Source organism: Podarcis liolepis (assembly GCF_965112155.1).
Source record: "Podarcis liolepis genome assembly, chromosome: 17".
NCBI classification, from domain to species: domain Eukaryota; kingdom Metazoa; phylum Chordata; class Lepidosauria; order Squamata; family Lacertidae; genus Podarcis; species Podarcis liolepis.
Window position 1 is genome coordinate 32856740 of NC_139571.1, and position 15479 is coordinate 32872218.

Sequence of the window (15479 nt, forward strand, 5' to 3'; positions counted from 1 at the left end):
TAGAGACGCAGTAGGCTCAGCAGTGCCAGGAAAGCTGATGCAGTGTTCAGTCTCCAGCAGCTGCTGATTAAGGGTTCCTAGCACGTTCCATCACTATATATTGACACATTGGGTTGCAAAATCTCCAAAGAAGCTCCTACAGTGCCAATAAATCTGCTTTATGCAAATGTTACTTACATTTCCATGACCGTACTTAGGCTATTCTTTTGTGCAATAAGGATCCAATATGAAGCAACAAAGAGGGAGAGCTGCATTTTAATATTTTGCTGAAATAGCACCAAACGCTAAGATTAGGGTGGGCGAGTTTGGCGTCCTGATAACTTCATTTCTTCTGATCTTACGTAAAATGACAGTCAAAAATTAGAAGAACAACTATTGCATATATTTCAGTAGTATGGATCCGACAGAGATCTGAAAGTGGGAGGACAAGATTCCCAGCGATGGACAAATGCACGCCCTTGGATATATTCAATAGGGAATTCTAAAAGAGATGTACATTTTAAAATCATTGTTGTGGTAACTTTTCATAGAAAACACTGGTGCTCTTGTGAAATAATAATAAGGATATGGTGTGGGGCTACTTTCCAAAAATGGTGTCCCTGGCTATTTTTTTAAAATTATTGGTGTAAACAACTGCACAGAAGGCAATGGGGCAGTGAGGTCTGTATCCCAAAATTCCTTTTCTTACAAATATAAATAGCTTTATTTGGCATGACTTTGTCATGCAAGTCATGAACCATCTATAGGAATTACTCGGTCTGTTGCAATTCTCGCTGATAGGAAACCTTTGACTATTTTTCATTGGGAAACCAAATGTGAATTTTATTTGCCAGTTAATTGTGTTTGGTTTCTACTCAAATTTATAGTCCTTGAAAGTGGACTGTAGTGGAGCTGATGACATTTTACTCAATATAATTAGTAAATGGTTTGTAAATACTAAGAAACAGTGGAGGATGTCAAACTGAATAAACTTTAGCTTTGGTCCTCTTTAATTTTGGAAGACAAAACATAGTATTTTTCAAGCAAGTTTTCCCCCCATACACAGCTAATGCAATACTACTATAGAATTGTGTTCAAAATATTTATTCCAAAATCTAACACATGGATCGTATGCTTGAAAAGCTTCTATTTAAATAAACAAAAGCAAACAAACCCTGTCCTTTAAATCATAATTGTGTTGCCTGTGATGAATTCTACTTACTAGACTGATGAGAAGGCAAACTTTATCTCTAGGTAGCAGGCAGAAAGAAACTGCAGCTGAAAGGCCTATGTCCCCTGGGAGGGATCGGATATCCGACAGTCTTAGCATTAAGTCCAGCCCATAAGGCTGCCACCTACAACCTTCCCCACCCTCATCCTCGTTGCAGCTTTGTTAGATTGCTCTAATCGATTGCCATCCTTTCGTGACCACACAGTGGGAGAAAGAGAGAGAGTCTAACTGGCTCCTCCATTCCTCCCTTAGATTTTATGGCCTCTCCTCCATCTAATTGGATGAAATAGGAAGTCACTGGCAGCCCTGCGTTGCTGGGTGTGCTGATTTAACTCGGACCAGCCCTGCAGAGGGGTGGGGGTGGGGAGAGAAGAAGGGAAGCAGAGGGAATCTGTATGTCAGAAGAACAGAGTGAAGGAAAGAAGAAAGGGAAGAACTAAAGGGAAGGAATACTGGGGAGGGACAAAGAAGAGGGAGGTGGTAAGGACCGAGGACAGAGTTGCCATTATCTCCTTTTCGAATCTCTCTGTAATGATATTGCTTGCAGTGATGCCCAGGGAGCAGGCACCTGCTGCTCTGTAATGATTCAGCCTCTTTCTGCCGGCTCTTTCGCACAACAGGATGCTGTTGCTACTGTCATTGCTGCTGCTGCCGCCGCCGCCGCTGCTACTGCCGTTCTTACTGATTTTCCTTTTGCTCCTGCTGCATGACGGCTGTGTTTTCCTCCATCTAAGCAGCCACCCGACTCAGATGCTCAAGGTGAGAAGCCAGCCTCTGGCTCTGGGCTCTTCGTTCACTTAAACAATTTCCCTCAGGATTTCAGATTCTTCTTCTTTCCCCTTAATCTTCTTATTTTTCGCTCCGTGAAGAACTGAGATGGCTTGAGAGGAATTATAAACAACAAATTTTTAAAAGTGAGCAAGGAGGAGGAGCAAGGAGCTGAATCATTAGGAGAGGCTTTTCTCCTTTCTGAATATTTGGAAGGATTTCTCCCCCTTTATTTGGATCGTGTTCTGACACTTGAACTCTTGATACCGATGCTGTGATCCGGTAAGATTTCTCTGGATCTTTCCCCCCATCTTTTGGCTTGCTTGTTAGTGATAATGGAAAGGTTTTTTGAGGCCTTCTAGAAGAGAGCTCAACCGAAGAAATACATGCTTAAATATGTCTGAAGCTACTCTGGAGAGTTTTCCCAACCCCTCGAACCAGCTCAGTCCCACTCCATCACTCGAGGGGCTTCCTGCTGAAGAGGACATACCAGAGAATCAAAGAGCAGACACAAGGGTGCAGGGAATAGCAGGCCTTGCTGCTACTTGCTGTGTGTGTCTGGAGGCAGAGCGGCTGACAGGCTGCCTCAACTCTGAAAAGATCTGCATTGTCCCGATCTTGGCTTGCCTGATCAGCCTCTGCCTCTGCATTGCTGGCCTCAAGTGGGTCTTTGTGGACAAGATTTTTGAATATGATTCTCCAACACATCTTGACCCAGATAGGATTGGGCAAGATCCAGTGACTGCCGTGGATCCTACTGCACTCTCTGCTTGGGTGCCATCTGTAGTGCATACTTCTTACTTTCCAGTACCCACCAATGTAGCTAACTTTGAAGTCACAGGGCAGCCTTCTGGTTCACCAGCTGCCCCTGAGGTTGCTTCTAAGCCGTCTCCATCTAGAGGTGACCAGTTAGAGGATCAGTTTTTACTCTCTTCAGTGCCCTCCTTACCCCCACCTAGTATAGAACCTGAAGTGAAAGGGTCCACGACAACATCTCTGCCACAAGAATTTGAAACTAATATCCAAACAGCTCCACCAAAACTAGGTAAGCATTCAATCCTATTCCGTGGGCAGAATTGTCATTCATATGCATACAATACAGGTGCAATCGACATTAAAGAGTATTCATATTGTGATGATACGATTGATACTAACAGATTTGCTAATAATTAAAGAGGAGTGTGTTAGCTCAGATATTTGCTTTAGCCTGTCCTTTTGTTAAAGTTGCAAAAATAGATACTTGAGAAATCGGGGGTGCTAGTCATGTAATACTGACAATAACTTTGTTCAACTGATGGTACTTTACAAACAGTTCCTCTGGTCCATTTAAGTAACGAATTGTATATGACTGTTATCATCACTCCCTTTTGATCTTGATTCTTTTGTGTCCCTGACAGATTATGCCCTTCAACACTCATTCATACTCCCTCCCCTTAAGTTAGCTAGTTAGTGCAAAGAGAAAAAACAAAACTGTTAATTTAGCAAAAGCAATGAAGTCCTGCGGCACTTTAAAGTCTAACCAATTTTATTATGGCATGAGCTTTCATGGCCACAGTCTGCTTCATCAGATGTATGGAATGTGAGCTGCACTCCTAGCATATGATGAACTGGGCTCCAGTCCATAAAAGCTTATGCCCATAAAATCAGTGAAGTCTTCAAGGTACCACAAGACTCTTAGTCTGTTACAGCAGAGGTGCCAAGCATGACTATCCCTCTGGAAATTTGTCAGTAATTCTGATCATTTATATTTCCAGTTAGAACCTGGTACCAACCTGTACAGATATGAGCTACTGGCCCAGTATACCATTGTGTATAACCCTTCCATTTATGGCTAAATTTGAGCAATAGCTTGCCATAGGCTAAAGCCCTGGAATCTCTTTATATTGGGAGCTCTGTCTTGGGGAGTGTGGTTTAATGATAAAGATGAAAGAGACTCTAAGCATGTGTGGAGTGCATTTCCTTTGCCACTGAGTAATTTCAGTCATGTTCCAATATCTGGGATCAGGACAAACCATTTTCTGCTTGGAGGATGTTGCTTTTAGCCTGATAACTTAGGTTTTTTTAGAAAATCCCTGGAAACATTGGAGGCAAAAAAATATCAATTTGTTTAGATGTATAAGCTTGCCCATTCTGAAACAACATCAACAAATTTATTGAAATTCACCCCACCCTTTACTGACTTGCATCTAAGCCCTGCAAAATAGCTTAAACTGGAAGATCTAAACTCTAAAGTTTCCTTTTCTTTTATTCCTCGATGTAGGAGACTGGGCATGAACAAGCTTTTAGCTTTCACTTGAACCTCTTGCTATTAACATATTTTAGAGAATAAAATGCTATGTTGGAAAATAAAATTGCCAACATTTTTTTGAAATACAAATCACTGAAATGACACATAAATAGTGAACTTCTATTAAACATGCAAAGGGGGTGTGTTTTGAGAGGGTGATGATATTTAACAGAGATGTGCAATGGTGAACACTGATTTGTTTGTTCTTATAACATTGTAAGCTTTATTCCCTACCTCTTCACCCCCTTTTTGGCTAATATACTTTTGAGGTATTATTTCGAGAGCATCATAAATCAACCACATGGTCATTTCTGGCAGATGTATGTCAAATGTAAAAAGATTAGCAGTTATACCACTAATTTACAGACCAATCCTATGCATGTTTGCTCATGTGGACTTTTCTGTCTAGTAAGTATGTTCAGGATTGAGTCTTCATGCACCAGATGATTTGAACGGTATAATGAGAAATCTCCATTGCTAGCAGTGCAGCTACACCCATCTGCAGGAGCTGTGGATCTTGCCCAGTTATTATAATAGTCCAAATGTGAGTTCTGCAAAGACAGGATTCAAAAGGCACAACATTACAGCTCCTTCAGAGATCCTTTGCATGAGAATCCATTACAGAAACACTGGCCGAAGCACAACTTACCTGAGTTGATAGTCTGTCAGATTGCTGAGCAAATAAAGTTGATTAGTATAACAAAGATTGGTCATGTATTTGCCTCGTTGACTTACGGAGCTTAACCAATTTTAGGTAGATGGGGGACATGGGGGGAGCAAGCTTCTTTCTCACCTTTTTTTTTGGGGGGGGGTCTCCTTAAGAATGTTGCCATCCCTCTGCAGTTGGCAAACTGAACATCGTTTACAAAAAGCAGCTTCCCGTAGGAACAAAAATGACAAAGACCTGTAAAACCGAACATATACACAGCCTGCAACATTCTGTACAACAGAGAAGAGTTTATGAATTCAGTAATTTGAAACTGAGACAGAATTTGCTCATAGCCCACCCATCTAGTGGGTTTCTTGAGAGGAGTGGAGGGGGGGAAGGTGGCCTAACAGCAAATCATTATCTGCATTCCTCTCAGCTCACATTTGCAAGAAGGGAGGTGGTGGAGGAAATTTTGGAGGATTGCAACAACTGTTTTGTTCTTTAAGTCTTAAATTCCATATAGGTATTTACAGAAGGAGTAAGGAACTTGTTAACTGATTTGTCTTCGGTTTGCGTTGAGTAAGAATATTTACTTAGACGCATAAGGCAATACAAGCTTTAGAACTATGAAGATCCCTCTAGAATTGGTATGGGGATGCAAGGCTGCAAGATACTTGCCATGGCTCTGAACTTACCATGTGCATTACCTATTTCACGCAGTGCAAGTCATTTGGGTAAGGGAGGGTTTTATTTATTTATTTAATCCTCTAGGTGGGTTGTAAGAGCCGGGTGGGCACTTAAGCAAGTAGATATTTATTCCTAGTAAGATTGCAAGGCTTCATACCAGCACTTCTTCAGGGCTAAATATGTGCTGTCATCGTTCATAGTTTGAGACTGACATGTCATTTTTGAACCAGACTTTTTGTGGTTACAGAATCCCATTTTCTCCTCTCCTTTTCATCCAACTCAGCATATTCTGTTTGGGGCTCTATCTTTCAAGGTCATAGTCTGACAAGGGCTAATTGATTCTTCTCTGTACTGGAGTCTGGGGGAGAAGCAATCCTAGTAATTGTCTCCGCTGTCTCAAGAACTCTCATACCTTTTAGTACCGTACACTTTGTATTTTTTCAATATAGAAATAATCCCTTTTCTTCCCTATGCATTCTCATTCTAAATTAAATGTCACCCTGGTTCTGTTGAAATAGGAAAGAAAACCTAGTGTTTTACGCAATCATATATAGGGCATATTCATATACACATCTGAATGATGTATCTATGGTTTACATTATATTCTTGCCATAACCTGCAATCTCTCTGTGAAGATGAGTTGGTTTCATGATTACTAATCATGCTCAGATGAAATAGTGCTTTACACATAACCCACAAAAACACCTTCGTTACTATAATGGTTATGTTCAGGACACTGCAATCATTTCTGTGGTAATAGCTGTATTGTATTATATCGACAACATTTTTTCCTGTTATTAGAGCTTATTAGAGGTTTGAGCTTTTTTCATTTTCTATTTGAATGAACTGTAAGGAGTTCCTGTGCAACATTTGATCACTAGCTTCAAACAGCCCAAATATTTGATAGTGGCTTTTTACCTACCACTCCCTACCTGGTTTCACCTGCCAGATTCTGACTCTTTGTTTCTTTGCACGTGCATAATGAATAACAGAAAGGCACAGTGTGTGTGTGTGTGTGTGTGTGTGTGTGTGTGTGTGTGTGTGTGTGTGTGTGTGTCTAGATAGATAGATATAGATGATATAGATATAGATATAGATATAGATATAGATATAGATATAGATATAGATATAGATATAGATAGATAGATATAGATAAAATTTCTATCAGAAGACTTTGTGTCCCTGTTGGCCAGCAGGAACAGCCCTACTTAAAGAGTCCCCTTGATGCATGATCAGCAAAAGGACAAAGCAGTGCTTTTTAAAGTGGTAGCTTCAGTTCTATTTAAGTTACTGTTGAGGAAGGCCTAACTAAATCCAAGCTTGCAAGGTTTTGGGAAACAATGGCTGTGATCCAGTCTAGGCTCTAGGCACACCTGGAGCCTTTTTGAGTAGGTGGGAAATAGACTTAATAAATCTAAAGCAAATATATTATTTATTGTAAAGATGGGGGTAAAAGTTGAATTAGGATCTTGAACAGAGCTAAGGTGACTTTTCACAACTGCACAAAGTTTGAGGGCAGTAAAACTCACTCAACACTAAAGGTAATCATTGTGAAGCAGGTGTGACTTATTTTCAGCGAGTCTTACTCCCAGATAACTTAAGAATAGACAGTCAGCCAAGGAGGTGTGAAATGTAGCCATATTAACTTTTCATTTGTGAACAGAACTCTACTACAAGCTTTATTAATTTAATCATTGTGTCTCGGTATTACAAGATAGACAAAAGTGGGTGAGATTAATCTCTTTAATTTAATAATGGCTCAACCTCCATAAAGTGTGTTATACCCTGCCCCTTGGCATCCTCTGGTTCATTTTAGCTAATGCCCACTCTGCTGTTTTCACAACTTCGCTGTCCACCCTTCCTCACACCCTGAGTTGGTCTTTGACAAAAACTGCATTAGTATGTATGATAAAGCCTCATACCAGAATACCTGTTGCCACATCCTAATTATACTACAGCTTAACTAAGATACTTGCTGATATACTTGATAGATATATTTGCTGTATTCAATTCTGGAGGTGTAATGCTTTTCATCTGATAATACTTAGTCACATTCTTTGCTGCAGAATTCATTTTAACTTTATCTAGTAATAGAGCTGTCTTGAACAGCACACCAACTCCACCTTGTAGATGCAAGTGGAGTCTTCAACTGTAAACTCATCCTCCCCAGTAAAAGAAGAATAAACACTTTCTTTTCCCTTACCCTTTTTTGAAGTGTCCATAAGAGGAACTTGTTGGCTCAGGCCAATAGTCCAGTATTCCCACAGCAGCAACCCTATGAGAAGCTCAAAAGTAGGACCTGAGCACAACAGCTCTCTGCCAACCTGCCATTGCCAGCAACTGATATTTAGAGGCATATACTGCTTATGACAGGGGGACGTGGGGGACGTGGGGGGCGCTGTGGTCTAAACCACTGAGCCTAGGGCTTGCCAATCAGAAGGTCGGTGGTTCAAATCCCCGTGACGGAGTGAGCTTCCGTTGCTCGGTCCCAGCTCTTGCCAACCTAGCAGTTCGAAAGCATGTCAAAGTGCAAGTAGATAAATAGGTACCACTTCGGCGGGAAGGTAAATGGTGTTTACGTGCGCTGCTCTGGTTTCGCCAGAAGTGGCTTAGTCATGCTGGCCACATGACCCGAAAAACTGTCTGTGGACAAACGTCGGCTCCCTCGGCCAGTAAAGCGAGATGAGTGCCACAACCCCAGAGTCGTTTGCGACTGGACTTAATTGTCAGGGGTCCTTTACCTTTACCTTTTACTGCTTATGACAGTGAAGGCAAAACCTACCCATTATGGCTAGTAGTCATTGATAGCTTTATCCTCCAGCATAAATGCAGGGGCTGAACTTAGGGATAAGTTACGTATTTTTATTAGTGGATCAACAATTTCACATTCAAGCTCTTTAAGAACTCATGTGGGGATGCCTCCCAGACCCAGCAATTCACCAGCTTTTAATTTTGTCGATAAGGCCTAGAACTTTGTCTCTCATCACCACTATCTGCATCAGTTCCTCAGACTCCCTTCCTGTGAAAGTTAGTTCAGGAACAGGGACCTCAATTAGCATCTTCCTCTGTGTGGCCTTCAATCTCTTTTTGTCTCCTTTATTATCCAAAGGACCATCTCCCTAGGCAGTCTCCTGTTGCTATTGCATTTAAATAATTATAGTGGTTGGGGTATTTGTGCTTTTAGCAATATGCTCCTTAAACTCTTTTAGCATCCCTTGTTGTTGTCCACTCCGCTAGTATTTCTTTTGCCAAAGTTTGTGTTCCTTTTGGTTCTCATTTGGATAAGACTTACATTTTCTAAAGGAAGTCTTCTTGCCTCCAACAGTGGACTCTGTTAGTGGACTCTGTTCACTAACCACCTAGGGACTACCTTTGTTCTGGTGGTACATTTCTTGATCTGCAGTATACATTCTAACTGAATATCAGTTTTTGATAGCACTATGGTCACTATTCCCAAGTGGTTCAGCAACACTTACATCACACCTGGTCCTGGGTGCCACTCAAGATTAAGTCCAGGGTCGCCACCCCTCTGGTTGGCTCCATGACCAACTGTTCTAGGGCACAGTCATTTAGAGCAGTGTTCCCCAACCTTGGGCCTCCAGATGTTTTTGGACTACAATTCCCATCATCCTTGACCACTGGTCTTGCTAGCGAGGGATGATGGGAGTTGTAGTCCAAAAACAGCTGGAGGACCAAGGTTGGGGAACACTGATTTAGAGTATCTAGAAATTTTCTTTCTTTGCCTTGACTCGAACTCACATGTAGCCAGTCTGTCTGAGATTAGTGGATGTCACCTATTACTAAACCAATTAGTGTCAGTGCTGATCTGTGGCAGTGTTCATTTGGTCTTCCATATTCATTCATTGGCAACCCAGTGAAACAGGTGATAACCAGTGATTAAAAAGTGATTAAAAAGTGCAAACTCAATATTGTACTAGGAAACAAATAAATTCTTTATTGGTGTTCACTGCATCATTTAAGATGCATTGTTCCCTTCAAATAGAATATAATTTTATTAGGATTTTTTTAGGAAACAAAAATAAATTGAAGCATTTAAAGTACCTATGGAAGATAGTAGAGTTTAAAAGTGGCATAAGTTTAAGTGTATTACTTAAATGCATTAGTTGTTTTTTACCTGAAAGGCCTCTAAGCATAAATATATTATGCCATAGGGACAAAAGCAAAATGCATCTAAAATATTACAATTTCCATACACCTTACAACCCTCTGCACCTCCCATAACAGCTATAGAAAATTTGCAGGACAGTATCAATAGAAAAGAATCAGCTCGGTCCATCAAATTATGAGGGGGGAAGGTAAATCTTTACCTGCTGCCAAAATGACGTTCATGAAGGTGCCAGGTGGATCACAACGGGAAGAACATTCCACAGAAGCAGAGCCACAGCTGAAAAGGCTCTCTCCTTTAACATCATCGTTCAAGCCTCCCTCAGAGTAGGGACCTGGAGAAGGGCCTCCGAAGTTGATCTATGACTCTGGGTAGGGTCTTTAAAATATTGGGGTCTTGAGGCATAAAGAGCTTTAAAAGTCAAAACCACCACTTTGAATTAGGCTCAGAAGCCTACAGGTACTAATTGCATTAGTACCGTACTAATTGCATTGACAAAGCAATCAATTAGAGCAATTAACATCGCCTTCTAACTTCCTCCAGCCCCTCTGTCTAGTTGTAAAACAGAATTGGTAAGTTTCCTAGCATACTAGCATTCAGGAATAAAGTTAATAGTTGCCCATCTAGGGCTGTGGGTCAAGATGCTTTGGCTTTCGGCTGGGTGAAAGCAAATAAAGCGAAGTTGGATAGACAGCAAGCAGAGAGACTGTGATATTTACTCAACATTATGTATCAATAAGAAACTGGACAAGGAGGATGCAATTTTCCATCATTTCCATTGATTTTGTTACTTACGTAGGTGAACCCACAGAAATTGTTGACTATGGATTGCTGTAAACTGTCGGGGGGGGGGTAATAACTGGGATCCCTGTTTTTCCATCACATTAATTTGGAGCATTCCAACAATGTTTATAATTCCATGTCCATTGTGACACTCTTGTTCCATTCTTCTCATATCTTTATGTATCTTTAGTTTTCTTCTCATCCAAGATGCAAAGGTCTCACATGATGGTCAATGACACCTAGCACAAACTTCCAGCAAACCTACACATAGTATCACAGACTTGAACTTTTCATCCATTTGGCTTGATGTTTGCTGTAGTTAATGGTTCTGCGAACCTAGCAAGGTCCAGGTTAGCATAATACAGTGTGTTCTGTTCCGTTGTACAATAATATTGTTAGTTGCTCTAAAGTTTAAACTTTGTCAAAAGGTGGGGAAATGACACTTGACAGTTCAGTGTCTGTGTGCCATCCTACATTGCCTTGCCATCCTTTCACAAGTATCTTCACTGCAGTAAAAGTCAAATGCAAGTGAATTGGTATGACAAGGGCTGGTGCTGTGATGTTTTCATTGTAATATCTGTATGTGATCTTATATTTGTATATATTTTAATTCTACTAATGCTTAATTGTTTAAAAAGGTGGGGTGTGGCATGTGGGCCTAGTTGATCTCCTGGGAGTGAAAAATGAAAACATAAAAGTGGAAATAAAAGCAGTCTGGTAAATATGAATTGAGGGTATGGCTGTCCTTTCATCTATTTCCCCTGGGCTCATCTTCCATCACCCACAGTCCCCTTTTGCTTCTCCAACTACACCCCTGTTACCATCACCCAACTCCCAAAAGACCAGGAGGGAATTAGAATGGGCAGCTGTCATTATCATTTTTCTGCCTTTTCATTGTACAGAACAAATGGCAGCTGTTCTCCGTCTTGCACTAAGTCCCCAGAGAACAGTCTTAAGTCAGGAAGGAAGGAAAAGAAATCTCCCTTCCACACTGTTACGGAAGTTGTGCATTGACTGTCTCTTTCTTAACCCTCCACACAAGATTCAGGAAAGGCAGAGTCTATGATGCACACAAAAACTTCAAATTCAGGTATATAGTCTAAATTAGGCTTGAACCTGCAAAAATCAAGTAAGCAAATGCCTAACTACACAGCCTCTGTGTGAGCCTTTCTATAAATGGAAAGGCTTCAACATATCTAAATCACATTTGAAAACTGGAATCCTCGCTTTCTAGATCATAATATGTGAGTGTGACCTTGAGTGGAATAGCCAGGTGTGCATACATATTTTGGAAGAAGGTGTCACATATCAGAACGATAAGTATCTTAAATTCCTTGTATTAGTAGCAGCAGAGTAAATTAATAATACTGCAGTTACCCAGCTGATGGCATAAAATTGTACTATGCCATTTTTAATAACTAGGCGATACTTTATACACACGTGTCATGTGATACCATTCAAAGTGTCATTGTACCCCGCTCCCATTTAGAAATTTACTAGAAATAGCTGCCATCAATTATCATTTTTCATTGTTTTAGTGATGCTTTATTTGCCTTTGTGCATTGCAGATATGTAAGGATGAATTTCCCTTCAGTTTGCAATACAGTCGTTTTTATTTTGGAACAGAAAAAAGAGTCTTTCCCAACAGCTGACAGCAAGGCAAAATGGTGTTTCCAATAGGGCAATGTTTCAAGTTGATGTGTAGCTGTGCATTTATTCCGCAGTATGCAGCTAGAAAGATATAAATGGAAGCTTTTATGCTTTGAACATTTGCAGTCTTGCTAATGGAAATGCAATAGATTTTGCTGCAGAAACCTAACTCGGAATCAATACTGATGCAGGGAACCAGCTGGTTCAGCAGTGGAGCATGTATCTATAGAAAGAGATAGAACCCGGCTATACAGGCTCCTGGAGTCCATGTTAATTTGGGATAACACGGCTCAACCAAGCTTGGAAAGCAGATTTGGCCCCACCCATTTCTTAGTATGGGCTCATTGATGGACGAAATGGGGGAATGGGAATTGAGGGGGGAAACTTCACTATTCCATAAATCACTGAGGGTTAGTACATGTGACGTTAGGAGCAATGTAGTTTCTGGATACAGCTGAATAATGCTTTGGTAATTGTGCTTGCTGTGTTCTATCTATCCTGCAGCTATTCCTATACTATATCTAGCACCAGCACAGCATAATGAATGACGAATATCAGAGGTCAGCAAAAGTTAAACATTTGTTCACAAACCGTGCATGTAATTGTAGGAAACTGGCAACTATTTCTAGTCTATATATATATATATATATATATATATATATATATATATATATATAAAACAAGCTTTGTTCACAAGTTTTGTCACTATCCCATGATCATCCTCAGTGCTGCAGTAGCCTGGTTTTTTTGTTTTACTCCCTGTGCTCTCACAAGCTAATTGCATATTGACTGATGCTTCAGTTAGCTCTTGACTGCTGCTAAATTCCTAAAGGCTATCCATTGGATTATCTTGAATGGTTGAGGTCTATGACAACTGATTGGCTTGGGGTATGTTTGTATGTAATGCATGATAGTTGGCCACTTGACTTGCAGAGCAGTGCAGACACATCCAGCCAACATATGAATTCTTATACGTAGTAATGGGACCAAGACTTGTTTTCCACAAAAGGTAGGTCACCAGTGTGATCCCCACAGATGTACATAGGTTCACAGAGGCATTCCTGCTCCTGATGAAATTAGATTTGAAAGAAGCATTCTTTGGAAGCCAATAGAATAGGTTGTGGTGTTGGTGTCATGCCCAGGACAGTATCTGGTTTGCAAATATGCCCCCCAAGTATGGAAACTCCTGATGTGGACTCTTGATGGGTGTCTAATTTACTCCTATGATTACTAAAAAAAAGATCCACTAGTAGGCAGTTCAGGCCAAAATAGAGTGCAGATACAAGTCACTGACAACCACACACATTAGCAAGGGGTGGAATCCAATGTGGCAATAAGGCAACATTTCATCAGTACACGGAGTTCTGCTTGTGCAACAGAATGGTCTCTCCCCCCCCATCCCTCCATGCACCCCTTAAATCTCTTCTGGGGGTTCCCCAACACTTTTGAGCAGATACTGTGGAGGGTGAGGGGTGTGCATGGGGAGAGAGGGGGAGATACTGTTACACAAGCTAGGTTAGTAGGTCTCTTAAGCTTCTGTTCTCTTACATTGGAGAAAGTAAATATAGGCCTTGATAGGACTGCACATTTTGCTAGTTACTGATAATGGTAGTTGCTTGTAAATGTTACATCGGCTCATATCTCATCCTGGAAATTTCGCCATCAACAATTCACAGTATTTTAACTTAGCACACTTGTTGACAAAGTTATTGATGCCCAGTAAGGCATATTGACATCATTAGATAAACAGCATCTAAGAAATTGATGTCCCCTTGTGATATAGGCCCCACAAAATAGACATAAACAAACATTAATCTTCAGTTTTACTGGCACTACGTTAATGATCTTTCATACTTTATAATATTTTCCCCCTCTTCTACTAACTGTATATGACTTTTTCTCAACAATTTGTACATTGGTGATTCATGGGATATGGTTTTCAATCACTTGGTAGCAGATCATTTTTGAGATAAAGGGAAACCAGCAATGGCTCATTCATGTAGTATGCAGTGGCATGCGACATGCAAAACAAATCCCAGCTCTGATTAGAGTCTTTGCTGTTACTCTTTCACCAGTCAATTAATTCTGATGATGAGACACATCAAAGGGGAATAGAAGGCACCAGGTATATGCAAATGTTTCTCAACCACACAAACCCAGCGTCTTAAAATGGCTTGATTTTTCTAAGGTCTTAGCTGCAATCTACATGAAGGTACTAGAACTAGGTCTCTGCTGTGATGTTTACAGTTTTTCACAGCAGCTAAGTTAGACTGCTGACAAAGATGGTATTTTGAAAGAGAGGGATTTTTTTTCTCCATTAAAAAAAAAATGGCAGTCCCTAACCTGTGGAGGTACAGAGGTACAGCTGGCATCCTCATTATGCAGTTTTTGTCATATGCAGAAGACTTGCCACATTTAACTTCTGAGATGTATATACAGCTTACACAGGGGTTCTGTTCCATGTATTACATGAAAATTGTGTAGACCCAAACCCTTATAGCTTCCCCATGACGGACAGGTGAAGGGGAGAGTGGGAGCATTCCCAGCACTCACAGATCCAGTGCACTGTGTGGGCCTTGCCCAGCAAGCAAGGCAGAGGGCTTAAAAGCTCTCCACCTTGCTGGGTAAACCCGACATGATAAGAGCTTTTAAGCTCTCCACGTTGCTGGGGACTTGCACAGTTTCAACCAGCCTGCCTTCAGTCATGTGTGGTGGAAATCATGCAAGACAAATGTGCATAAGATGAGGTATTGCTGTATTTTACAGCCCACCCCATTAGTTTGACTATAATTTGTTTTAATTAATTTTAGTATTGTATTTTTGCATTATTGTCATCTTATAGTGAAGGGCAGGTAAGAAATCTGATGATGATAATCACAATGATAATCAGGAGTTCATAGGCAAGTCAGAAGTTCGGAAATCTGGACCAAAATGAGAAGACAGGCAGAAGTTAGTCAAGATTCCAAATCCTGAAAGTAAGGGAGGTTGGTGGTAGGACTTTCAGGACCACGGACAGAGCCCAGGCAACAAACTTGGTGTTCCAAGGAAGGCTCTTCCTTCAGGCAGGAGCCAATAAAAGAGAGATAATTTATGACCTTAAAACTCATGAGTTAATTGACTTCTTTTTGAAATGTGATTTCTATTCTGTGCTAAATATCCGAGAAATGAGATTCCTCACTTTTCTTTGTAAGACTTCTATTAATCTTCCCCACCCCACCCTTTCTCAGTTTTTAATTAACTGTCATTCATGCAAAACTGGTGTTATTGACTTCACAAATTTGTTGTATATCCTTTAACCACAATTAGAAAGTATAAGCTC

The 15479-nt window shown here is 40.6% G+C and overlaps 1 protein-coding gene across 18 annotated transcripts in view; it reads left to right on the forward strand.

Annotated features, from left to right (window-relative positions):
• The window catches only part of NRG1 (neuregulin 1), a 493798-nt gene that overhangs the window by 395440 nt on the left and 82879 nt on the right, over positions 1 to 15479 (forward strand). The window contains exon 1 of one of the 18 annotated variants that reach the window (XM_083481453.1): positions 1413 to 3023. The exons of 16 other annotated variants lie outside the window; for them this stretch is intronic. In XM_083481453.1, the coding sequence (XP_083337579.1) occupies positions 2375 to 3023 (649 nt within the window). In that variant the 5' untranslated portion in view covers positions 1413 to 2374. Of the gene's footprint in view, positions 1 to 1412; positions 3024 to 15479 lie in introns of those variants that run through there. One more of the 18 variants, XM_083481456.1, reaches the window with a different exon arrangement.